At 40.6% G+C, this 24,400-nt stretch overlaps 1 gene segment (V, D, J or C); it reads left to right on the plus strand.

The window, feature by feature from the left end:
• LOC102175948 lies at positions 1,850-15,408 on the plus strand. The segment is given in 3 exon segments: positions 1,850-1,934; positions 2,096-2,383; positions 15,074-15,408. Coding segments are annotated over 3 exon segments (687 nt in total).

Here is a 24,400-nt window from a genome sequence, read left to right on the forward strand (position 1 = left end):
CCTGAGTGAGATTACTTACAAGTAAAGAACACCAATGCTCTCCACAATTCTTTATAGTAGTGTTAGTCGATCGGTCATGTCTGACTCTGTGACTCCATGGACTGTAGCCTGCCAGGCTCCTCTGTCCATGGGATTTTTCCAGGCAAGAATACTGGAGTGGGCTGCCATTCCCTTCTCCAGGGGATCTTTCTGACCCAGGGATCAAACCTGGGTCTGCTGCATTGCAGGCAGATTCTTTACTGTTTGAGCCACCAGGGAACTTATGACAAGCAATAACTGCTTTCTAAATCCAGTCTTTGATGAATTAAGAATGTCACATGAAAAATTGTTCCAAACTGTGTATTACCTGGGCTTCCCTGGTGGCTCAGATGGTAAATAATCTGCCTGCAATGCAAGAAGTTTAACATGCATAAAACCGGCACATTTTGATAAATATACATATTTATATATTGAGTAGCTATTCTTCACCATAGCTGTGCAAATTTTTCAAGGTATGAGATATGGAACAGAGGTTAAATTTATTCTTTGTAATCCACAGGGCCAGAGAATCCAAATCACAGGAGAGGGGCTCCTACCCCTGGAAATGAGGTAGTCTTGCTTGCCCAGGGACCGTTTCTTATGACAGATTCTTTAGGGCCAGTCTTCTATTTGCACTATTTCTCTAGAAGACTCAGGCAATGCTGAGGCTTTCTTGGACTTATTCTTACAGCGATAACCAGAAAATTCTAAATAATCAAAGTGGTTTTGGCAGAGGAAGATAATTCTGGAAACTCACAGAAGTTAAGGGGAAATGTATTGCGGAAAGAACATTTTATTGGGGAAATGTCAATGTCAGTGACTTGGGAAACAACACTGTAGTGGAGTTTGGAAGAAAAGTAATAGAATATAGACTCTGAGCCAGCGATGGCCCAGGCAGCAGAAGCATGCCAGTAGAACTGACTCATATTCATACTCTGGAGGAAATTCCACTAAGGCTGAGTCATTCACTGCTCTTAAGATACGTGTGAGTTTAAGGTGTCTGTAATGATTTGGTATATGTATATATTTTGAAGTGATAACACTGATAAGGTTAGTGAACACATCTTTCACTGCACATAATTACCAGGATTTTTGTCTTGTTGTTATTATAGTGAGTTATTTAAGGTCTGAACTCTGAGCAACTTTCAAATGAAAGGTACAGTGTTGTTAACTACAGTCACAGTTAACAGGCAAGACCGGCTTAGAGGAACACAATCTAAGATAATAAGCATTTGGAATATCAAATGATCTTTTTTCTCTTATACTCTTCTTTGGGTTACATGTTCCTTTTAGAAAGATTTTCTCCCCATAGTAGACAAAAGAGCATGGTATACAAGGTGAAAAGGAGTTTTATATTTTTATGTTTAATAGTGAATCATGGTGCTTTTTTAATTTCAAAACTAATATCAGGCCCATCATTGGATGAAGAGCAACAGCATCTACCTCCTTCTAACTTACTAAAAATGACTCAGTTGTGTGCAGAGGTATAAATCTTGATCTCTACATTCTTGCTGTGCATTTAAATGTTTAATCTAAGACACAATTTGTTTGATCTTTGCTGTTTTTATGCATCAGAGTCCCTCATAGGGACAGGTACGAGAAAGATATTTAACCAGAGAGTTCAGTAGTTAGAGATGTGACCACCAGATGGTGCTGCACCTCTGCTGATCAGAACATGTGGAGGGTTCATGTGAGTGGGTTCTGAATGGATAGGTAGGCTTGGGGCAGAAGCAGAGCCTTTTTCTTATTGGCTGGGTAAACAATGAAAGAAACCACTAGAGAAAAGAAAGGATCACTTGGTAACAAGAGCAGCTCTCCTGGCTGGAGACTGCAGGTTCACAGTTGATTCTAAATGGGAAAAACAATGAAGACACCCATTGGAGCTTTAATCGCATTCTTGTGGCTGCAGCTGGACTGTGAGTTGAGGGTTTAAGGGAAACAGAGTGGATTAGTAGATATTCTTTAGACGCCAAGACTGGCTTTATTCAGGTTTCTTCTAGTTATTGTAGAAAAGGAAAAGTAAAGTCCAGAGCTAAATAATCTAACAACCTTTCTCTGACTTCTACTTTCTCCATAGGTGTCAGCCTTGGAAACAAGGTGGAGCAAAGTCCTTCCACCCTGAGTGTCCAGGAGGGAAACAGCTCTGTTATCACCTGCACTTATACAGATGGTAACTCAGACTACTTCCCTTGGTATAAGCAAGAACCTGGGAAAGGTCCCCAGCTCCTTATAGCTATTCATTCAAATAAGGACAAAGAGGAAGACCAGAGACTGACTGTTTTATTGAACAAGACAGCCAAACGTCTCTCCCTGCACATCGCAACCACTGAAGCTGGAGACTCGGCTGTCTACTTCTGTGCAGCAAGTACACAGTGCTTCCCAGGCATCTTCTGTCTGTACTCAAACCTGTGACTGGGGCAGCCCCCTTCCTTTGGTGCCACCTTCAAATAAGACAAAGATTATATTGTTCATCTGCTGGTGGAAACTGATGTGCTAGTCATAAAAAACATGTGAAAGAAAGTGAAATTCACTCAGTCGTGTCCAACTCTTTGCTACACTGTGGACTATAGAGTCCATGGAATTCTCCAGGCCAGAATACTGGAATGGGTAGCCTTTCCCTTTTCTAGGGGGTCTTCCCAACCCAGGGATCAAACCCAGGTCTCCCACATTGCAAGCAGATTCTTTACCAGCTGAGCCGCAGGGGAAGCCCAAGAATACTGTGGCGGGTAGCCTATCCCTTCTCCAGGGGATCTTCCAGACCCAGGAATCGAACCGGGGTCTCCAGCATTGCAGGCGATTCTTTACCAACTGAGCTATCAGGGAAGCCACAAAAAGCACTGGATAAGAATATTAGGCTCAAGGGTGGCTAGAAAGGGCTAGAACATATTTTGGATACCTGCTGCTTACTGAATTCTTGAAGAGAGTTAGTATTTTACTGATTTATTTTTAAATTGTAAGACCAACTTTACATTTTGCCATTCAGACTCCTCTTCTATAAATACTCTCCCTGTTATTCATATCACAATCCTCATTATGAATGGGTTTTAAAAATATTGTGCTTTGAAAACAGCATATTTTTCTGATTATACAAATTACATGCCAAATATAAGAAAATGCTTTATATAATTAATATGATATTGACAATTCTATGATCACACAATGTTGCTACTATTCAGTTTACTCTTTTTATAAATTCTTATCTTAATTAGTATCTTTTCCCACTTAATAGTAAATATTTATCTGAGCATTCCCCATTTCATTGTCTTGTTCCCAAACATCAGCTTTGAAATAGCTCTATGAGAAATATTAATATATTAAAATTATTGTTTGACATCCCCTTTATGTGCATTGCCACTTTCTTATTGAGAAAATATGACATGTGTTTTCCTTTAGTGCCCAGTAATAGTATATATTTTGTGTGTATTAGAGAAAAAGTAAGATAGAAAGTGATTTGAAAATGTCACGTTCACATAGTTGCAAATCAAGTGGTGTATTTGCTTTCTCCTGTCTCTGGACAATTTACTGCAGACTTCATGGCCTTCTCTTGATCCTAGGAGGCCAGTCTGGGTGTTGATAGCCTCCATTTTTTTTCCTTTCCCTAGGGGGAGGCTGGCTGCTTACACCTGTCTTGTTTCTTCCAGGCCAGCAGAGTGGGGCCGCCTTCTGCACATGCTCACTAGGCATCTGCAAAGCCTCCCTCTGGCTGTTCTTTGTGCCCTGGGAGCAGTGACAGGGTGGGGTGGTGTTTGAGTCAGACGTTGTGTGATGGCTGACACCCCTGGGCCACTTTTGATGATTGGCAGGCGAGGCATCCCCCACGACTTGTGGGCAGTCCTGATGGAGCCAGTGCCCCGGTAGTAGGAAACTTGTCCATTTAATGCCCTCCTGGAGACCTGGCTGCTGTTCCCAGGTGCTCCCCACTCCCCAGCTGAGCAGCACACCTAAGTATTCTGGGTGAGGTGAGAAAGGGGTGAGGCTTTTCTGTAGGTTCTCCCAAAGCTGGAGAGCAGATGCTCACTCACAGGCCCTCACTTTCCTCTGTGGAGAAATCGCAGGTCAAGAATGTTTCCCCTGGAGCCCAGCTGTGTGCTTTGAGGGGAGGAGTGATGAAGGTAATGTGAAATTGTTCCCCTAACCCTCTTCATTGCGTCTGACGTCAGACGGTGTGCTGGAACTTCTCTGCTGGATTTCTGGACTTCTCAAAGCTCCCTTGGAGTATGACTGTGAAAATTGGTGTTTTGGGCTGGGTGAAAAGATGGTAGAAGGTTCCTATTTTGCTATTTTGAGTTCAGTATATTAAATCTTAATTCCTAAGTAATTACATAGAAAATTTGACTATTTTAAACATATTTCTGCTTATTTTGAATTTTAATCCATTGTAGAGATCATGTAGCCATAACAAGATAGAACAGTTTCACCGCTCCCCAAAACTCCCCTGTGCCCTCCTTTTGTAACGACAAACTCCCCATTCCTGGGCTGTGCTGTGCTTAGTCACTCAGTTGTGTCTGACTCTTCTCAACCTCATGGACTGTAGCCCGCCCAGGCTCCTCTATCCATAGGGATTCTCCAGGCAAGAATATTGGAGTGGGTTGTCATGCCCTTCTAAAGGGGATCTTTCCACCTGGGGATCTTTCTGCCTAGGGCTCAAATTCAGATTTCCCTCATTGCAGGCAGATTCTTTATTGACTGAACTACCAGGGAAACCCAAGAATACTGGAGTGGGTAGCCTATCCCTTCTCCAGGGACCTTCCCAACTCAGGAATTGAACTGGGGTCTCCTGAATTGCAGGTGGATTCTTGACCAGCTGAGCTGCCAGGGAAGCACCCCCCTCCCCCCAGCCCATACCTAACTCATTTCAAAATTTAAAAAATATAAATTCAGAGTTTGATATGAGACTGTCCAAAGAATTGTTCTGGGTATGGATGCTTTTTAAGTAACAGAATGCAATCATGAGATCCTTTAGTTGAGAAGTTTAAAAGACTTAAATAATATGAAGATTAATTAATGATATTTCGTATTTAGTCAACCAGCTGTTAGAAAAAAGTTGGGTGTTTTTAAATTGGAGAACAATTCCTACTGTATGTGGTTCCATTAAACTTAATAGAGATTCCACTGCAAGATCTAAAGATGCTTCAAACGATTTCGCTGAGGCTGTCATTACTGAGACAGGAAGATGTGAAGTGAACAGTGAAGTGAAAGTCACTCAGTCACGTCTGACTCTTTGTGACCCCATGGACTATATTGTCCATGGGTTTCTCCAGGCCAGAATACTGGAGTGGGTAGCCTTTCCCTTCTCCAGGGGATCTTCCCAACTTGGGGATTGAACCCAGGTCTCCTGCATTGCAGGCAGATTCTTTACCAGTGAAGCCACAGGGGAAGCCCAAGAATACTGAAGTGGGTAGTCTATCCCTTCTCCAGTGGAACTTCCTGACTCAGGAATCAAACCAGGGTCTCCTGCATTGCAGGTGGGTTCTTTACCAACTGAGTTATCAGGGGAAGATAAGTTTTGGCTAATGTATCAAGAAACAGGCTGTGAGAGGCAGTGGGTCTTTGTTGTTTGCCATGGTGTTGAGTCATATCCCTAGGCATGGTTTTCCTGTTATATTCATGCACAAACAAAGATTTATTAAAGACAGGAAGTGGTTAAGGCTGTGGTAGCACAGGTGTAGGGTTGGGGTGGAATCAGTGGTGATCCTAGGGTTAGCTCTCTTAGGGAGGTGTATGAGATCACCTGCTACGTATTTCCTTTAGAGCTGGGCATACAGAATATATAACACTTTGGTACAGCTCATTTATGGTCCCAGTTAAGTCAATGGGATGAATATAAATTCAAGGCTTGATAACCTAATGACAAAACTAAGATATCTAATCTGGCTTTCATGAACAGAGCTGGGCTGTCAAAATTAGTAGAGAATAAACGGGGATTTCTGTGACAGGAGTCAGTCTCTGCAACCTCAGCTCAAACTTTTAGAAAAGGGTGATTAGATTTTCCTGCTTTCTCCCCAAGATGGGCAAGTGAAAATATTGATAGTGAGGAGAAGCATTATTGTAACAACAGGCAGAATAGAAGAGCTAAAGTGCTTTGCTTTCTTACCATAAAGTGATTTATTTCTACCTTAGGTGGAAGAACTGAACACAGAAGTGAGGATGCATGGTTAGTATGTCTTATGTTATTTCCATAATACATTACAGATAATATTTTTAAATAAGAGCTACTCACTCATTTCTTTCACAGAAGCAGTGACCCAACACAGCATTGTGTGTGTGTGTGGGGGGGTCTTCTTTGTAATATCAAATTTAACTTGTGTTTATTTTAAGATGTAATTGCTATCAGTAGAAGAACTGGTTAACACAAAAGGAAGTTTGGGGTGAGTAGGACCCTCACCTGGTTCATAGAGAAGTTGATGTAACCCACATCAGCTTGCTACTCAACTAACTACATCAACTTGCTACATCAACTCACCCCTGTTTCCTGTGGTGGGGCAGCAGCAGCACATACCCAGCAATCCTTCCCTCACCCTGTCAGGCTCACCTCACCTTGCAAAGCCTTGACGTTGAAGAAAAAGATATTTTTCCATCTAGTGGAAGAGCTGCAACATGCTTCTCTCCAGCCTTCTGAGGGTGGTCGTGGCTTCACTGTGTTTAGGTAAGGATGGTCCTGATGGGATTGTGCCTCCTCTGTGACCGAAGGACCAAAGGAACAGGCAGTCTTAAGGCTACCCTGGGAAGGAAGCCTAGCTGAGTGTAAAGTAGAATTTCTTTATTCTACATCACTTATTCCTAAATCTTTATTGTTTTGTTCAGTAGCTAAGCCGTGTCTGGCTCTTTATAACCTCATGGACTGCAGAACGCCAGGCTCCCCTGTTCCTTGCTATCTCCTGGAGTTTGCTCAAATTCACATCCATTGAGGCAGTGATACTATCTAATCATCTCATCTTCTGCTGCACCTTTCTTTTGTCTTCAGTCTTTCCGAGCATCAGGGTCTTTTCCAATGTGTCTGCTCTTCGCCTCAGGTGGCCAAAGTATTGGAGCTTCAGCTTCAGCATCGGTCCTTTCAATAAATATTCAGGGTTGATTTCCTTTAGGATGAACTGGTTGGATTTCCTTGCAGTCCAAGGGACTCTCAAGAGTCTTCTCCAGCACCACAATTTGAAAGCATCAATTCTTTAGCGCTCAGCCTTCTTTCTGGTCCAACTCTGACATCCATACATGACTACTGGAAAACCCATAGCTTTGACTGTACAGATCTTTGTTGGCAAAGTAATGTCTCTGCTTTTTAATACTGTCTAGATTTTTCATAGCTTTCCTTCCAAGGAGCAAGTGCTTTTTAATTTCATGGCTGCAGTCTACTTCTATCTATTTTTTTCCTCTAGGATCCAGTATTGCTCAGAAAGTAACTCAAGACCAACCACCAATGTCAGTGCAGGAGAAAGAAAATGTGACCCTGGATTGCACATATGACATCAGTATTACAACTTATAGTCTATGCTGGTACAAGCAACCCAGCAGTGGGGTGATGACCTTCCTCATTCGCCAGGACTCTTCTAACAAGCCAAATGCCACAGAAGGTCGCTACTCATTGAATTTCCAGAAGGCAGGCAAATTCATCACACTTACCATCTCAGCTTCACAACTGGAGGACTCTGCAGTGTATTTCTGGGCACTGAGTGAGCCCACAGTGAGAGGCGTGTAGGAGGGACCTGCACCAAAACCCAGAGTTCTAATTGGTCTAGTTGGTCCTGCTGTAGGGACCAGGGTAGGGAATCGCCTCCACGGACAGGAAGTGGTTAGTACTGTGGCAGCACAGGTGTAGGTTTAGAGGGGAAACTCTCATTCTAAGAAAGTATTTCTCTAGGTTCATAGACCATGTCTAGAGCTATCACTCATCAAAAACATTCTTATCCCTGAAAATTTGGATTTAAATTCCTTATCGAAGACAAATATAACCACCAAAATCTTTATCATTTGGTGATTAGATTAAACCAGAATAATTGACTAAGGAGATTCAGAACTGTCTGAATTAAGAATTAGTTAAATATATGTGTGAATTATTGGTCTTTCAGATAAGTTCAGTTCAGTTCAATCACTCACCTGTGTCCGACTCTTTGTGACTCCATGGACCACAGCACACCAGGCCTCCCTGCCTAACACCAACTCCTGGAGTCTACTCAAACTCATGTCCATTGAGTCGGTGATGCCATCCAATCATCTCATCCTCTGTCATCCCCTTCTTCTCCCACCCTCCGTCTTTCCCAGAATCAGGGTCTTTTCCAATGAATCAGTTCTTCACATCAGGCAGCTAAAGTATTGGAGTTTCAGCTTCAACATCAGTCCTTCCAATGAATATTCAGGACTGATTTCCTTTAGGATGGACTGGTTGGATCTCCTTGCAGTCCAAGGGACTCTCAAGAGTCTTCTTCAACACCACAGTTCAAAAGCATCAGTTCTTCAGCACTCAGCTTTCTTTATAGTCCAACTCTCATATCCATACATGACCACTGGAAAACTATAGCCTTGCCTTGACGGACCTTTGTTGGCAGAGTAATGTCTCTGCTTTTTAATATGCTATCTAGGCTGGTCATAAGTTTCCTTCCAAGGAGTAAGTGTCCTTTAACTTCATGGCTGCAGTCACCATCTGCAGTGATTTTGGAGGCCCCCCCCCGCCCCCAAATAAAGTCTGTCACTGTTTCTGCTGTTTCCCTATCTGTTTGTCATGAAGTGATGGGACCAGATGCCATGATCTTTGTTTTCTGAATGTTGAGCTTTGAGCCAACTTTTTCTCTCTCCTCTTTCACTTTCATCAAGAGGCTCTTTAGTTCCTCTTTGCTTTCTGCCATAAGGGTGCTGTCCTTTGCATATCTGAGGTTATTGATATTTCTCCTGGTGATCTTGATTAGAGCTTGTGCTTCACCCAGCCCAGCATTTCTCATGATGTACTCTGCATAGACGTTAAATAAGCAGGGTGACAATATACAGCCTTGACGTACTCCTTTCCTGATTTGGAACCAGTCTGTTGTTCCATGTCCAGTTCTAACTGTTGCTTCCTGACCTGCCTACAGATTTCTCAAGAGGCAGGTCAGGTGGTCTGGTATTCCCATCTCTTTAAGAATTTTCCACAGATCAATTTGATCAATAAATATTTATTGTATGTATATTGTATTACCGACATTACTTGGAATAAGGAAGGTGGTAAAATGTCTCTGTGGTAGTCCTTTTTGAATATCTGTTTGAATGTAGTGTTATACCATTTAATGAATAAGTTTATTTTAGATTTATTAGTGGAATTAATACACTCTAATTTACTTTCTAAAATGTTTAATATGTCACAAACTTTGTGCTAATACTCATTCTGAAGTATTAACACCTCTAGCATGAAATAGCTCAATTTCTATAATATAGTTTAACTGCCTCCCATAAATCTTATTCACAAATGATTAATAGTTAACTGCTCTTAGAAGGATATTGTGAAGGAGAAGAGTATGAATTGTCTCCTTTCTCTGCTCTTGCCCTTTGCTGTACCACTCTTCATAAAGCATTTTTACCATCATGTGACTGATTTTGCATCCCTCTAGGCCCTCTTTTTCAACAATGTTGAAAAAGTCCAAACACTGTTAACACAGTGTTAACAAAGACCAAAATATTCCTTGTCTCCAATTTCCTCCTACATCTAACCTCATTTTCTCAGCTCGTTAAAATCTGAATGGTAATGGATGATTGATAAGTGGTTTTGTATTATAACTCCCTTTTATATTTGCGTTTGGAAGCAGATGTGTAAAGTAGAATTCTTAAAATACTCTCTTAAATGTTTTTAAATTGTTTTTATCATTTTGACATTCATTTTTACAATTTTAACTATTTTAAGTGTTCAATCCAGTGATACTAAGTACATTTACATTGCTGTTCAGCAAGCACCATCCATCTCTAGTACTCTTTGCATCTTGAAAATTGAAAATTTGTACTCATTAAAGACTAAGTCCTCAGGAGTTCCCTGGTAGTCCAGTGAGGAAGACTCCATGCTTACAATGCAGGGAACACAGGTTTGATTCCTGGTCAGGGAACTGATGTTCCCCATGCCTTGATGTGCAGCCAAAAACATAAATTAAAAAAAAAAAAAGACTAACTCCTCATTCCCTTGTCCCTCCAACCCATGGCCACTACTGTTCTGCTTTCTCTTTCTATGAGTTTGACTACTTTAGATAATTCATATAAATCAAATTATAAAATATTAGTCCTTTTGTGACATTTATTATAGTGTTCTCAAATTTCTTCCATGTTGTAGATTTTTTTTAAATACCTTTCTAAGGTTGAATAACATTCCATTGTACATATACACTACTTTTTGTCTACTCATTCATCTGTTGATGAGCATTTGTGTTCCTTCCATCTTTTGGTAGAAACATGGATATATGAATATCTCAGTATTTGGAGTATATATCCAAATTCTTTCAAGGGTTTTGAATATAATATAATCAGAAGTAGAATTGGTCGATCACATGGCAGTACAATTTTTAAATTTTTGAGAAACATTTATCCTGGTTAGTCTGAAAAACTATGCTCTAGACTACTTTATCACATGCCAGTTTCAAGGGAAAGAGAAATAGAGTGACCAGTAGTCATGAATGAAGTTGCAGAATTGTGGTGGTTTACAGAAGGAAGTGTTTGTCACCCTGGGGATGGTGTATTGCTCCTCAGGTGCCTCGTAAGCAGTAGTCTGAAAGGAATGGTCAAGGCACTACCTTGTGGTCATCTTCTGAATTGCAGCTTGGATATTTTCTCTTTTAAACTTTATATTATTTTGGAGTATATATGGATTAACGATGTTGTGATAGTTTCAGGTGGACAGCAAAGGAATTCAGCCACACAGATACATGTATCCATTTTCCCCTAAGCTCCCATCCCATTCAAGCTGCCACGTAACACGTAACATTAGGCAGAGTTTCCTGTGCTATGCATTAGGTCCTTGTTGATTATCCATTTTACATATAGCGGTGTGTACATGTCCATCCCAAACTCCCTAACTGTCTCCCCCCCCCATCCTTCCTCTTTGGCAACCATAAGTTCATTCTGTATGAGTCTATGAGTCTGTTCCTGTTTTGTAAACAAGTTCATGAGTATTCTTTATGTTTCTTTCCTCTTTTGGCGAAAGGGCCAAATCTATAATTATTTAATTAGTTCAGTATGCATAAGTAAAGAGCCTATTAAAAGACTGTCTTAAAATATTTCAAAGATTTGAGAAGTAATTTTGCTGCCCTCTCTCTCAAAAGTTCTCTGAAAAGAATCTACAGGGGAAAAAGGGAACAGATTTTTGCTACTAGACAGGTCTGTGTTCAAAACTATTAACTCTAAAATTAAGTTTCTAGATAGCTTTGTTTTACTATTTGTAAGATGATAGAGTGATATCTTCTTTAGTATTTTGTTGTGACAATTTATCAGCAATGTATCCACAGAGATTAACAAGTCACAGATGATTGATTAACGACAGTAACCTCTATAGGTACAGAAAAACCATTGGACAAAACTCAGTTATCTATTCTTGATTAAAAACTCCCAGCAAACCAGGACTTAAGAGAATTCATTAACTTAATAAAGGTTCTCTACAAAAAATCCACATCAAATACACTGGATGGCGAAAGACTGAATGCTTTCCTTCAAATTTCAGGAATAAGGGAAGATTTTTGACTCTCACCACTTGTACTGAATATTGTACTAAGGGTCCTAGCCAGTGCAATAAGGCAACAGAAAGAAACAAAAGTCACACAGTTTGGAAAAGAAGTGAATCTACCATTAGTCAAAGACAGAGTAATTATCTGAGCATCAAATCCAAGGGAATGTGCAAAAACGTTACTAGAAAAAAACGAAAGTTAAACAAAGTCAAATATATTCCTAACATAGGCTCCAGTCACTCCCCTCCCAGATATTGACCCAAGAGAAATGAGAGTATGACTATAAAAAATCTTATTCACACATGTTCATATCAGTTTTATTTGTAACAGCCGCAAACTAGGACTAACCTAAATGTCCATCATTAGGTGAATAGATAAACGTACCCACAGATAAATCATATCCATATAATGGAATACTACTCAGCAATACAAAGGAATGAAACATGATTGTAATAACCATGGAAGAATCCTAAAATAATTATGTTGAATGAAAGAAGCTATCAAAGGCACACATCATACCATTTATTTGAAATTACTGAATATGCAAACTATTTTTTGAGAGAAATCTTGCTTGAAAATGGGAGTAGGAAGTGAAGAGAGGGCTGAGAGGACTAAAAAGAGACAAGAGGAAACTTTTGTGGTGATGTATTTTTCATTATCTTGATTGTGGTGATGGTTTCATAAGTATATACATGTGTCAATCTTAGAACTATGTATTAATAAAGCCATTAAAATCCAAATATAGCAAATATTTTTCTTCAGTGTTACAGAAGTCTTATTTTATGACCACAAAATGCAAAAATATTTCTCCTGTATGTACTCATTGGCCTTAAACTTTTTTTTTTTTAAAGTAGAGGTAATAACTGCATCCGTGTGCTATACATTTATTTTCAGTCCTACATCATTACAACCTAGTTTGTGTTCTTTCTATATACCAGAATTGCCAGCGGATTCTTTACCATCTGAGCCACCAGGGAAACCCACCTACCAGAACAGAGGTTTGTAATAGATTTTCCAGAATTTCTTTCTGGCATAGTTTTGAGGCAGTTTCTTACTATGTGACTTGGAAGGTGGAGAAGAAAGGAAGGGATATGTGAGTCCAAGCAGTATCAAGCCTGTTTTTTAAAATTTAAATCTGGATTTGGGAAATGATTCAAGTTCTGATTCTGGACTCATGAAATTCCTTGATGTGAATCTGAGAAGACTGAACTCCCAGAAACAGAATGGGCTAAGCTTCCATCTGTGTGTTTAGGGATCTATGGTTACAGGGCTTTACAGAAGATGACTGCCTCTTAGAACTTCATCTTGATACTCCTCAGAGGTTTTGTTTTATAAAATGAATGGTCATAAAAAGAGAGCTAAAGAAGTGCTTGTTTTTGCTGTTGGTACTCAAAAAGGGAAGTTTTGAGTATGTTTGTAATCCTGGGAACATCCTGTTGCCCCTGATCTTTGACAGCTACCTCGATCTAGGACATCTGCCTCAAATGAAAACTTGTGAACCAACATCGGACTGGCTGCAACCCAACTTCTTGGGGAGCTCTAGAAAATTACAGATTCGTGGGTCTCAACTCTGGATAATGTGATCCATGAAGTTATTGGTGGGCCCAGAACGTGTAATTTTAAGTTATTCACTCATTAATTCTACTTCCAGCTGTCATGTGAATATTGGCTGAGAGGTCTTTAACAATTTGAAAAGCTGGGAAAGAAGAGCATCCTAACTCATGCTCTGAGCTTTTGACACAAATCTACATCTTCAGGGTTTCAAACACTGGGGGAAAATTATTTGGTTCAAGTTTAGCAACAAAATGTGGCAGATGGAATAGAAAGTATCTTTGAGGCTAGATATCAACTTAGAATATATAATAGGATTAGTACTTGTCTGATTTACATAGGCCAACCCTCTTATCTTAGAGTCAAGGAAGAAGAAGGGGAATAAGATATTGATCTTAGATAATTCTACAAGGATTTGATCATTTCGATTATGATATTTCTTTTGTTTTCACATTTTAATGATTCTGAAATTCAGGATTATTTGACTATTGATAAGACAGTGTGACTTTTTCCCTTAAAAATTTTTATTAAAAAGATAACATTTCTTACAAACGATATTATTTTAGGACTGAGAAAATATTTTATTTCAAGTAGTAGTGATTCTACAATCAAAGACCCTTTATTCATTAATTTTTTTGGCATAGCAAATATTTAGTGAGCATGTAATAAACATCAGTCAGGGCTTCCCTGGGGACTCAGTGGTAAAGAATCTGCCTGCCAATGCAGGAGACTCATTTTCAATCCCTGGGTTGAGAAGAACCCCTGGGGAAGAAAATGGCAACTCCAATATTCTTGAATGGGAAATCCCACGGACAAAGGAGCCTAGTGGGTTACAGTCCTTAGGGTTGCAAAAGAATCAGACATGACTGATTCAGCAACTAAACAGCAAATAATTGTCAGTCACTCTTCTGTAACTTGGGGTACAATGCTGAAAACAGAGATTCACTCAGTAATGACCTAGCTTCTTATTACTTCCTCTCTAATCAGCCACAAACTCTTCTGACAGTCAGTGGATTATAGGTTGGCCCACAATGGATCCATGAGAATATAAAATATTATATTAAAGTTCTTAAGAAAATTGATATCTTCTCAGCTACAAAAATACCTGGAATGCTTTGTTAAAGAACTTCCACGTCAGGTAGTATCCTAGGAACAAAGCAGACCTGAGAAGCGTTCAGAGCTGTTGATCAGATTTCCAAGCTCCACCTGAAGACTGATATGTGCCTCATGGATAAAGTCAAGGATAACATTTTCTAATTTAGGGAGAAGACCAGGATACTGGGCTTCCCTGGTGGCTCAGTTGGTAAAGAGTCTGCCTGCAGTGTGGGAGAGCCAAGTTCGATCCCTGGGTCAGGAAGATCCCCCGGATAAGGAAATGGCAACACACTCCAGTATTCTTTTCCAGTATTCTTGCCTGGAAAATCCCATCGATGGAGGAGCCTGGCAAGCTACAGTCCATAGGGTCTCAAAGAGTCGGACAGACTGAGCGACTTCACTTTATTTCCATTATACATGCATCGCATTTCTGAACCTGTCCACCAGAGGGTGCAGTTTCCTAACAGACACATTTCCTGTGTGCCTCAACTTCACTGAAACTAAACGTCACTGTCACTGTGAATTCAACATTTCTTCATGTTAAGAGTCAAGAACGTTATTCAGGAGACACTCTAGAGATGAGCTCTTCTCCAGGCTTAGTGACTGTGATACTCTTCCTGCTGGGTAAGGAAAACGCCTCTAAACATTTGGATCCTTTCTTCTGTTATGTCAACAAAACCTTTAAGTGTAATTTTATCCCAGAGTTTTATGCCCAAGATCACAAGAACTGTCTTATTTTCCCCTAGGACAAACCCGTGGAGACTCAGTGAGCCAGATGGACGGCCAAGTGACCCTTTTGGAAGGGGCTACCTTGACTGTGAACTGTACTTATTCAGCCACTAGGTACCCTACTCTTTTCTGGTATGTCCAATATCCTGGAGAAGGTCCGCAGCTCCTCCTGAAAGCCACGAAGGCCAGCGACAAGGGAACCAACAAAGGTTTTGAAGCCACTTACAATGCAAAAACCACTTCCTTCCACTTGGAGAAAGCCTCAGTCCAAGAGTCAGACTCAGCTGTGTACCACTGTGCTCTGAGTGACACAGTGACGGAAACTGCAGGGCGAGCTGAGCACAAACTCTGAGCAGCGATGGGGCCTGGATCCATGTGGTTCCAGCAGAGCCTATGGTTGTTTGTCTCTTAGTCTCTGGTTCATACAAAAAACATACAAATGGCTAAAGCATAAGAATGCTGCTGCTAAGTCGCTTCAGTCGTGTCTGACTCTGTGCGACCCCAGAGATGGCAGCCCACCAGGCTCCGCTGTCCCTAGGATTCTCCAGGCAAGAACATTGGAGTGGGTTGCCATTTCCTTCTCCAGAGGACCTTCCCAACCCAGGAATCGAACCCAGGTCAGGTAGATTCTTTACTGTATAAGCCACCAGGGAAGACAAATAATACTGGAGCGGGTAGCTTGTCCCTTCTTGAGGGGAACTTCCCGACTGAGGAATCAAACTGGGGTCTCCTGCATTTCAGGCGGATTCTTTACCAGCTGAGCTACCGAAGTTTGTTAAACTTTACTGTTAAACTTTTTGACTTTTACTCATTGCTTAGGCTTTCTTTTCTTAAAAGCGTTCTGTAAAATTTTTTCCCTTCTTCCCTATAACCCCTGCAAACACTGGTCTTTCTACTGTCTCCATAGCTTTGCTCCATCCAGAATGTCATGTAGGTGGAATCAGATGGTGCAGCTTTCTCAGACTGGCTTCGCTCATTCGTGTGTGTGTGTGCTCAGGTGCTTCAGGCCTGTCTGGTTCTCTGTGACCCTGTGGACTGTAGCCAAACAATGGCTGTGTAACAGTTTTAAAGGTTAGCTTCCATTTACAATTATTACAAAATATTGGCTATATTCTCCGTGTTGTAACAGTACATCCTTAAGCCGACCTTATACCCAATTGCTTGCATCTCCCACACCCACACCCCTCTACTGGCCCTGCCCCCACTAATAACCACCAGCTTGTTCTCTGTGAGTCTGTTTTATTGTTATATTCACTAGTTTATTGTGTTTGTTAGATTCTATACAGAAATGATATCATACAGTATTTATCTTTCTCTGACATATTTCACTTAGCATAATGCCCTCCAAGTCCATCCCAGTTACTGCAAATGGCAAAATTTCATTTTTTTAATAAATTACCATATTTACAGCACAAATTCTATAAATAAGGATTTATTTTGAAGTAAAGAAATGAAAAAAAAAGCACAAGATGAAATTCATCAAAATTTTTAAGACATAAATTTCCATGAAATGACATTTTAAGAGTAAGAGTTTATTTTTAGTTTCCATTCAATCTAGGCAGTGACTGTTTCTTTCTGACTACTTTCTTCATCAGGAAGCATGCAGTGAATGTGCCTGGGGATTTGAGATGCCGCAGTTGTTGCTCTGAAGGGGTCTTTGTTGAGGGTTTCAGTCCACTAGGGGGCACTGTAGGCTTTACAAGACATGAAGACCTTTTCTGATGATTCCAAAGATGGAAACAACCTAGATGTCCATCAGCAGATGAATGGATAAGAAAGCTGTGGTACATATACACAATGGAGTATTACTCAGCCATTAAAAAGAATTCATTTGAATCAGTTCTGATGAGATGGGTGAAACTGGAGCCAATTATACAGAGTGAAGTAAGCCAGAAAGAAAAACACCAATACAGTGTACTAACACATATATATGGAATTTAGGAAGATGGCAATGACGACCCTGTATGCAAGACAGGAAAAAAGACACAGATGTGTATACCGGACTTTTGGACTCAGAGGGAGAGGGAGAGGGTGGGATGATTTGGGAGAATGGGAATTCTAACATGTATACTGTCATGTAAGAATTGAATTGCCAGTCCATGTCTGACGTAGGGTGCAGCTTGCTTGGGGCTGGTGCATGGGGATGACCCAGAGAGATGTTGTGGGGAGGGAGGTAGGAGGGGGGTTCATGTTTGGGAACGCATGTAAGAATTAAAGATTAAAAAAAAAAATAAAAGAAGTAATATAAGAGAAAAAAAAAAAAGAGAGAGAGAGAGGAGCCCAGAGAGCATGGGGAACAGTCAAATTTTAGACAGCAAAGGTGGGGAGAGGGGAACAGTGTTTGTTTAAAGTTAATCTCAGATTGCAGCTTTTTTATTCTATATAAGGTTTGGAAAGCTGTAGCCCTTACCTCTGTAAATCCATAGTGAGGATGATTTTTCAGAGGTAGAGAAGTTGGGATACTACTGAGATCTGAGAGCATGGAAGCTCAACAGAAAACATCTGCATTGCCTTTATTAATTTTTAAAATTTTTATGACTGAATTCCCCAAACCCACTGACCCAGAAATTATTCTAATACCCCAGACCTCCTACCTTTTCATATATTTCTCGAGAGTAGAAAGAACAAGAATAAAAAACAGGAAAAAATAAGGAACAAAAATAGAAGGAAAGGAGAAAGACAATATTGAATTTGAGGAAAAAAGTGTGGTCAGATCAGAATCAAATGTAGGTCAGCAGGGTGTCCAAGAGTTGGACAGTAGGAAGGGAGAAGTGGAAATTAAGGCAGAGTGAACATTATACGCATGTCCTGTTTTTCAACAACCAAATTCTTATTGGAATCATTTCTGTGCAGAGGCTGACTATATATCTTGGTTTCTAAATGATTTCAAGAAATTGTAGTTACTTCTGCAATAAACAATGCATGTATCAGATAGTTTTCTTGATCAGAATTTTCACATAACTGAATTATCAAAATCTCTGCCAAACTATGCAATTTGAAAAATGGGTCATCCTTCCCTATAATTCCTCAAGGTTCTACGTAATCCATCATGACACAAGTCTTTTAGAAATATCATCTACCTTTCCTCACACACTATCCCACAATCTTCTCTTACATATAGTCTTTTAAGGAAAAAAAAATTCTTTACAACTTCACATATCGGAAATATTGCTTTTACTTCTCTGCACTGTCCCCCCAAACCTCAATTTTGGAGAAATTGCTGACCTTACTGCAGTCTAACTAGGCCACTGTGGGTGGAGTTTCCTGTTAAGTGAGTTGACTCACCTCAGATGTGATTGGTACTCAGTGATTCTGGCGGAACATACTGATAGTAAGAACAAAATTTCTCTGGACCCAAGACTCTATATTCTTCAGAGCAGGGGCGAAGGCACCTCAGTAACTGGGCAAGGGATCATGAAGAGAAAATGGGGAGCCCTGCTGGGGTTTCTCTGGGTCCAGATTTGCTATGAGTTGGGGTCATCCCAGATAGGGAACTGGGGAGTGTCCACAGCTGTCAGTGGGAGGGAGGGGAGGAAAGCTGACCTGGAGCGCCTAGATGGTCCTATATCCTCAGGTGTTTCCTGAGATAGTTTCCTGGTCTGGAAATCCCACCCATGACTCCTCAGTGACATCATTCGTGTTTGTTCTCTCTCTTTCCAAGCAGGGGTGAGGGGAGTGAAGGTGGAGCAGAGTCCTTCAATCTTGAGCCTCCAGGAGGGAGCCAACTCTACTCTGTGGTGCAATTTTTCTGACACGGTAAACAGTGTGCAGTGGTTCCAGCAGAATCCCGGAGGCAGCCTCACCAGGCTGTTTTTCATAGCTTCAGGGACGAAGCAGAATGAAAGGCTGAGTTCCACAGTGAATTCTAAGGAGTGGTATAGTACCCTACACATCACAGCCTCCCAGCTGGAAGACGCAGCCACCTACCTCTGTGCAGTGGAGGCACAGTGCTCCCAGGTGATCTGCAGCCTGTACCCAAACTGCAGCTGCCTCAGCCCCAGCCCTGCACAGTACTACACCATCCAAGTACCCTTGTTACCTCTGTGGGTTTCCAGATTCAAATTCAGCACTTTTTCCTCTGAAGATCAGATCCTTTAGGACTGTCATTTCACTTTTTTTTTTTTTTTTTTTGCCCTTCTTCTTCCCAGAAATCTCTCGTGGATACAAAGCTCTAATATGGAGCCATGTAGATGCCAATATTCAATGTCCTGTTAAACCAATCTAGTGCTCCTGACAGATAAAATATAAGCTACATATAAATTTCTCTGATGGAAAATGCTTGGAAAAATATACAGTGATCAACAAATAGAAAGAGATGATTCAATTTTTTGGTTAATTGCACATGTGTGTTCCTTCAGAGTGAAAAGGGAATTAAATGTGTGTAATGTTTTTAAAGTTTGTATTCAGATTTTTGAGTCCTGGTAATAACAAATATGAGAAAAATAATTTTTTATGTGAAGACAAGGCAGAGACTGGAGTGATGTGTCTGAAAGCCAAGGAGCACCACACACTGACGGCAGCTGCCACAAGCCAAGAGAAAGCACGGGAGTTTAGAGCACTTTATTCATAATTACCAAATCTGGGACTAACCAAGATGTCCTTCAACAAGAGGATGGATAAGTAAATTGTGGTACATCCAAACAATGGAATATTACTCAGTGTTAAAAAGAAATGGGCTGTCAAGCCATAAAAATTCAGAGGAAACTTAAATGCATGATACTAAGTGAAAGAAGTCAATCTAAAAGGCTGCCTACTATATGATTCCAACTATGTGACACTCTGGGAAACGCAAAATTGCAAAGGGAGTGAAAACCAGTGATTGCAAGGATTGAGGGGAGTGGGAGGATGAATGGGTAGAACACAAAGGATTTTCAGGAGTGAAACTACTCTCTGTGATACTGTAATCATGAACACATGCCACTATACATTTGTGTAAACCCAAAGAATGTACAACACCAAGAGTGAATCCTGGTAGACTATAGACTTTGGACGATTATAATGCGTTAATATGGGCTCATCAGTTGTGAGAAATAGACCAGTCTCATGTGGCAGTTGATAAGAAGAGAGGTTATGCAAGTGTGGGAGTGGGAGGTATATTGAAAACCTCTGCATCTTCTCTTGAATTTTTCTGTGAATCTAAAATGATCAAAAGTCTCAAAAAGTTAGATTCAGATACATGAAACTAATTTGTATGAAGAGTTAAAGCATTTTAGAAAAATGGTGCCACTAGAAACGCTGAAAGTGAAAGTGTTAGTCGCTCCATCCTGTCCTACGCTGTGACCCCATGGACTGTAGCCTGCCAGGCTCCTCTTCCCACGGAATTCCCCAGGCAAGAATACTGGAGCGGGTTGCCATTTCCTACTCAAAGGGATCTTCCTAACCCAGGGATCAGACCCAGGGATGGGCCCAGGGATCGAACTCAGGTCTCCTGCATAGCAGGCAAATTCTTTACCATTTGAGCCACCAGGGAAGCCCTCTAGAAACATTACCTAACTAAACTTTACTCAGCTTCTTGTAAAGAAGATTTCAAATTTTCATTTTGCACTGGTTCTAAAAATGATATAGGTGATCTCCACCTACACTTGCAAGGAGAAAGGCAGAAGCCAGAAACCAATTTGGTTGCTTTAGAAAGAGCCTCTTACTTCACCTGTAGGCAACTCATCTACTTCCTCCAGGTCCTCCAGTCGTGCCAATGTTTTTTCTTTTATTCCTACAAGATGAAATAAGACTCATAGAATGAGTCACCAGAAGAACATCTTCTTGCCAATTCAGTCACAAAGCCCCTTTGACCTCACTGTCTGTGACGATACTTATATTCAGTGAGCCACGTCCCATTTTATGCCATTTTACTATGGATTTATATTCTCCTTGATTTCACAGGAGAAATGAAATCACAGATGGGGATTTATTCCAAGGAAGGCCCTAGGGTTAATTAGTGGCCACTGCAGCCCCCAAAGACTGCATGGGATGTGAAAATAGTGTTGGGGGTTCCAGAGGGCAAGGGGGTTCTCCCCACTCTCTCTCATCACTTTATATTGTATATAAGTAGACCTCAATAAAGATTTGTTCTGCTAAATAGTATAAAAGAATTTAGAGCCAGATGAGCCCTTAGACAGGGTTTAGTTCAACCTCATTTTACAAAACAGGAACTACATCCAAAAGACAGAATAAAAAATTATATAATTAAAAAATAGATCAAATGAGCTAGCAGTAGAAAGTAGAGGATAAACTGGATACTCTCACCTCCCCCTTATTGTTTTCCTATCTCCTTCTTCCAGACCCTCGTTGCTGAGCAGAGAAAAGCTGTCTAATGCAAACTGCAACACTTAGGTCTCTGCCATTTAGTAATTGCATTTTAGGATATGTTTCAACTGATTCTACTGTCAATTCTCTGAGAAAGCAAGGGGCCACTAAAAACCAGCTTAGAGCAGACAGTCTGAGATAACAGGCAGTTGAAATATCAAATGATCTTCTCTCTGTTACTCTCATCTTTGGCTTATAAGTTCCTTTTAGAGAGAGTTTTCCTCCATAACAGGCAAATGAGAATGGTATATTGGCTAAACTTGATAGTTTCATATATATATATATATATATATATTTGGTTTGTTTGTTTAGGAGAGTGAATCATGGTGTTTTTATAATTTAAAAACTATATATCAGGCCCATCATTGAATAAAGAGCAACAGCATCTACCTCTTTTCAGCTTATAAACAGTCAAATTCTCTATCTCTACATTCTTACTGTGCATGAGTGCTGAAGAATTGATGCTTTGGAGAAGACTCTTGAGAGTCACTTGGACTGCAAGGAGTTCCAACCAGTCCATCCTAAAGGAGATCCAACCAGTCCATCCTAAAGGAGATCAGTCCTGGGTGTTCATTGGAAGGACTTATGTTGAAGCTGAAACTCCAATAGTTTGGCCACCTGACGCAAAGAGCTGACTCGTTTGAAAAGACCCTGATGCTGGAAAAGATTGAAGGCGGGAGGAGAAGGGGACGACAGAGGATGAGATGGTTGGATGGCATCACCAACTCGATGGACGTGGGTTTGGGTGGACTCCAGCAGTTGGTGATGGACAGGGAGGCCTGGCATACCGCGGTTCATGGGGTCACAAACAGTCGGACATGACTTAGTGACTGAAGTGAACTGAATTGAGATTACATCAATCTGAGACATAATTTGTTTGACCTTTGCTGTGTTTATGCATGTCGCTCGTAGGCACAGCCATGAAAAGGATATTTAACCAGAGTTCAGTAGTTAGAGATGTGACCACCAGATGGTGGTGCACCTCTGCTGATCAGAACATGTGGAGGGTTCATTTGAGTGGGTTCTGAATGGATAGGGTTAGGGCAGAAGCAGAGCCTTTTCTTATTGGCTGGGTAGACAATAAAAGAAACCACTAGAGAAAAGAAGGGAACACTTGGTAACAGAAGCAGATCTCCTGGTTGGAGACTGCAGGTCCACAATTGATCCTAAATGGGAAAATCAATGAAGACACCCATTGGAGCTTTAATCATGTTCTTATGGCTACAGCTGGACTGTGAGTTGAGGGTTTAAGGGAAACAGAGTGTATTAGTAGATATTCTTTAGACCCTGAGACTGACTTTATTCAGGTTTCTTCTAGTTATTGTAGAAAAGGGAAAGTAAATTGTGGAACTTAATCTGACAACCCTTCTCCTTTCTCTGACTTCTACTTTCTCCGACTTCTACTCTCTCCATAGGTGTCAGCCTTGGGAACAAGGTGGAGCAGAGTCCTTCTACCCTGAGTGTCCAGGAGGGAAACAGCTCTGTTATCACCTGCACTTATACAGACACAGCTTCAGACTGCTTCCCTTGGTATAAGCAAGAACCTGGGAAAGGTCCCCAGCTCCTTGTAGCTATTCATTCAAATATGGGTGAAAAAAAAGACCAGAGACTGACTGTTTTATTGAATAAGACCACCAAACATCTCTCCCTGCACATCGCAACCATCCAGCCTGGAGACTCGGCTGTCTACCTCTGTGCAGCAAGGACACAGTGCTTCCCAGGCGCCCACCCCCTGCACTCACACTTGTGCCTGGGGCAGCCCCCTTCCTTTGATGCAACCTTCAAAGCAGCATTTGTCATATTGTTTGTCTGTAAGTGGAAACTGATGTGTTAGACAAGCACAGAATAAGAAGGTTAGGTTCAAGATGACCCAGAAAGCATGACACATTTTATGGATAATTGCTGCTTACTGAATTCTTGAAGGGAGTTAGCATTGTTTTGTTTCAAAATTGTAAGATTGCCTTTACATTTGCCACTCAGACTCCTTTTCTATAAATAACCTCTTGGGAGCAATTCAGAATCCTTATTATGAATGGGTTTTTTTTTTAAAAATATTGTGTTTTGAAAACAGCATTTATTATTTTTCTGGTTATATATTGCATGCCAATTATAGGGAAATGTGTGGTATCCAATAAATATGATATTGATAATTCTGCAATCACATAGTATTGTGAGTATTCAGCTTACCTTTTTAATAAATTATCATTACAATAGGCTTATAATGTTTTCATTTGCTATTATATGTTGAATTGAGCATTCACCATTCACATAGTTGATTATCAGTAGATGTTTGTTAAAGAAATAAGAAAGGATGACTCCTGTCATGCAGGAGACGCTGGTTCAATTCCTGGGTTGGGAAGACCTGCTGGAGAAGGGGTAGGCTGCCCACTCCAGTATTCTTGGGCTTTGCTTGTGGCTCAGCTGGTAAAGAATCTGCCTGCAATGTGGGAGAGCTGGGTTCAATCCCTGGGTTGAGAAGATCCCCTGGAGAAGGGAAAGGCTACCCACTCCAGTATTGTGGCCTGTTGTGGCCTGGAGAATTCCATGGGCTGTATAGTCCACGGGGTCACCAAGAGTCAGACATGATGAGCGACTTTCACTTTCACTTTAACAGGCACACATGATATGTGAACTGTGTTAAAAACCTATAACTACCACTGTATGTATACTTTTCGCAATTTAATGAATCCAAGATAGATCCACAAGTTCAGCTACTTGGTTAATTTCATTTTTGCTAATGATTGGTTTAAAAAGGAGTTTAGAATAGTTATTGCACAGACAGTCTGGTAGTGTCTCTTTTCAATATTTAAGATAAGATTATTTTAAAACACATTAATTCACATTTGGTAGGAGAGTGTTAAAAATATCTGTCCTGGGCATGAAGGTGTTTTGAATAGCAGAGGTACTATCAGGAGAACCTTTCACTGAGAAGGGTAACAAAGTTGAATAACCTGAGTAATATTTTATATTAGTCAACTGATTGGTAGAAAAAGGTTGGGGGTTTTAGGTTGGAGAACAGTTTGTGCTATGTGTGGTACCAT

The sequence above is a fragment of the Capra hircus genome, chromosome 10, assembly GCF_001704415.2.
Source record: "Capra hircus breed San Clemente chromosome 10, ASM170441v1, whole genome shotgun sequence".
Lineage (NCBI taxonomy): Eukaryota > Metazoa > Chordata > Mammalia > Artiodactyla > Bovidae > Capra > Capra hircus.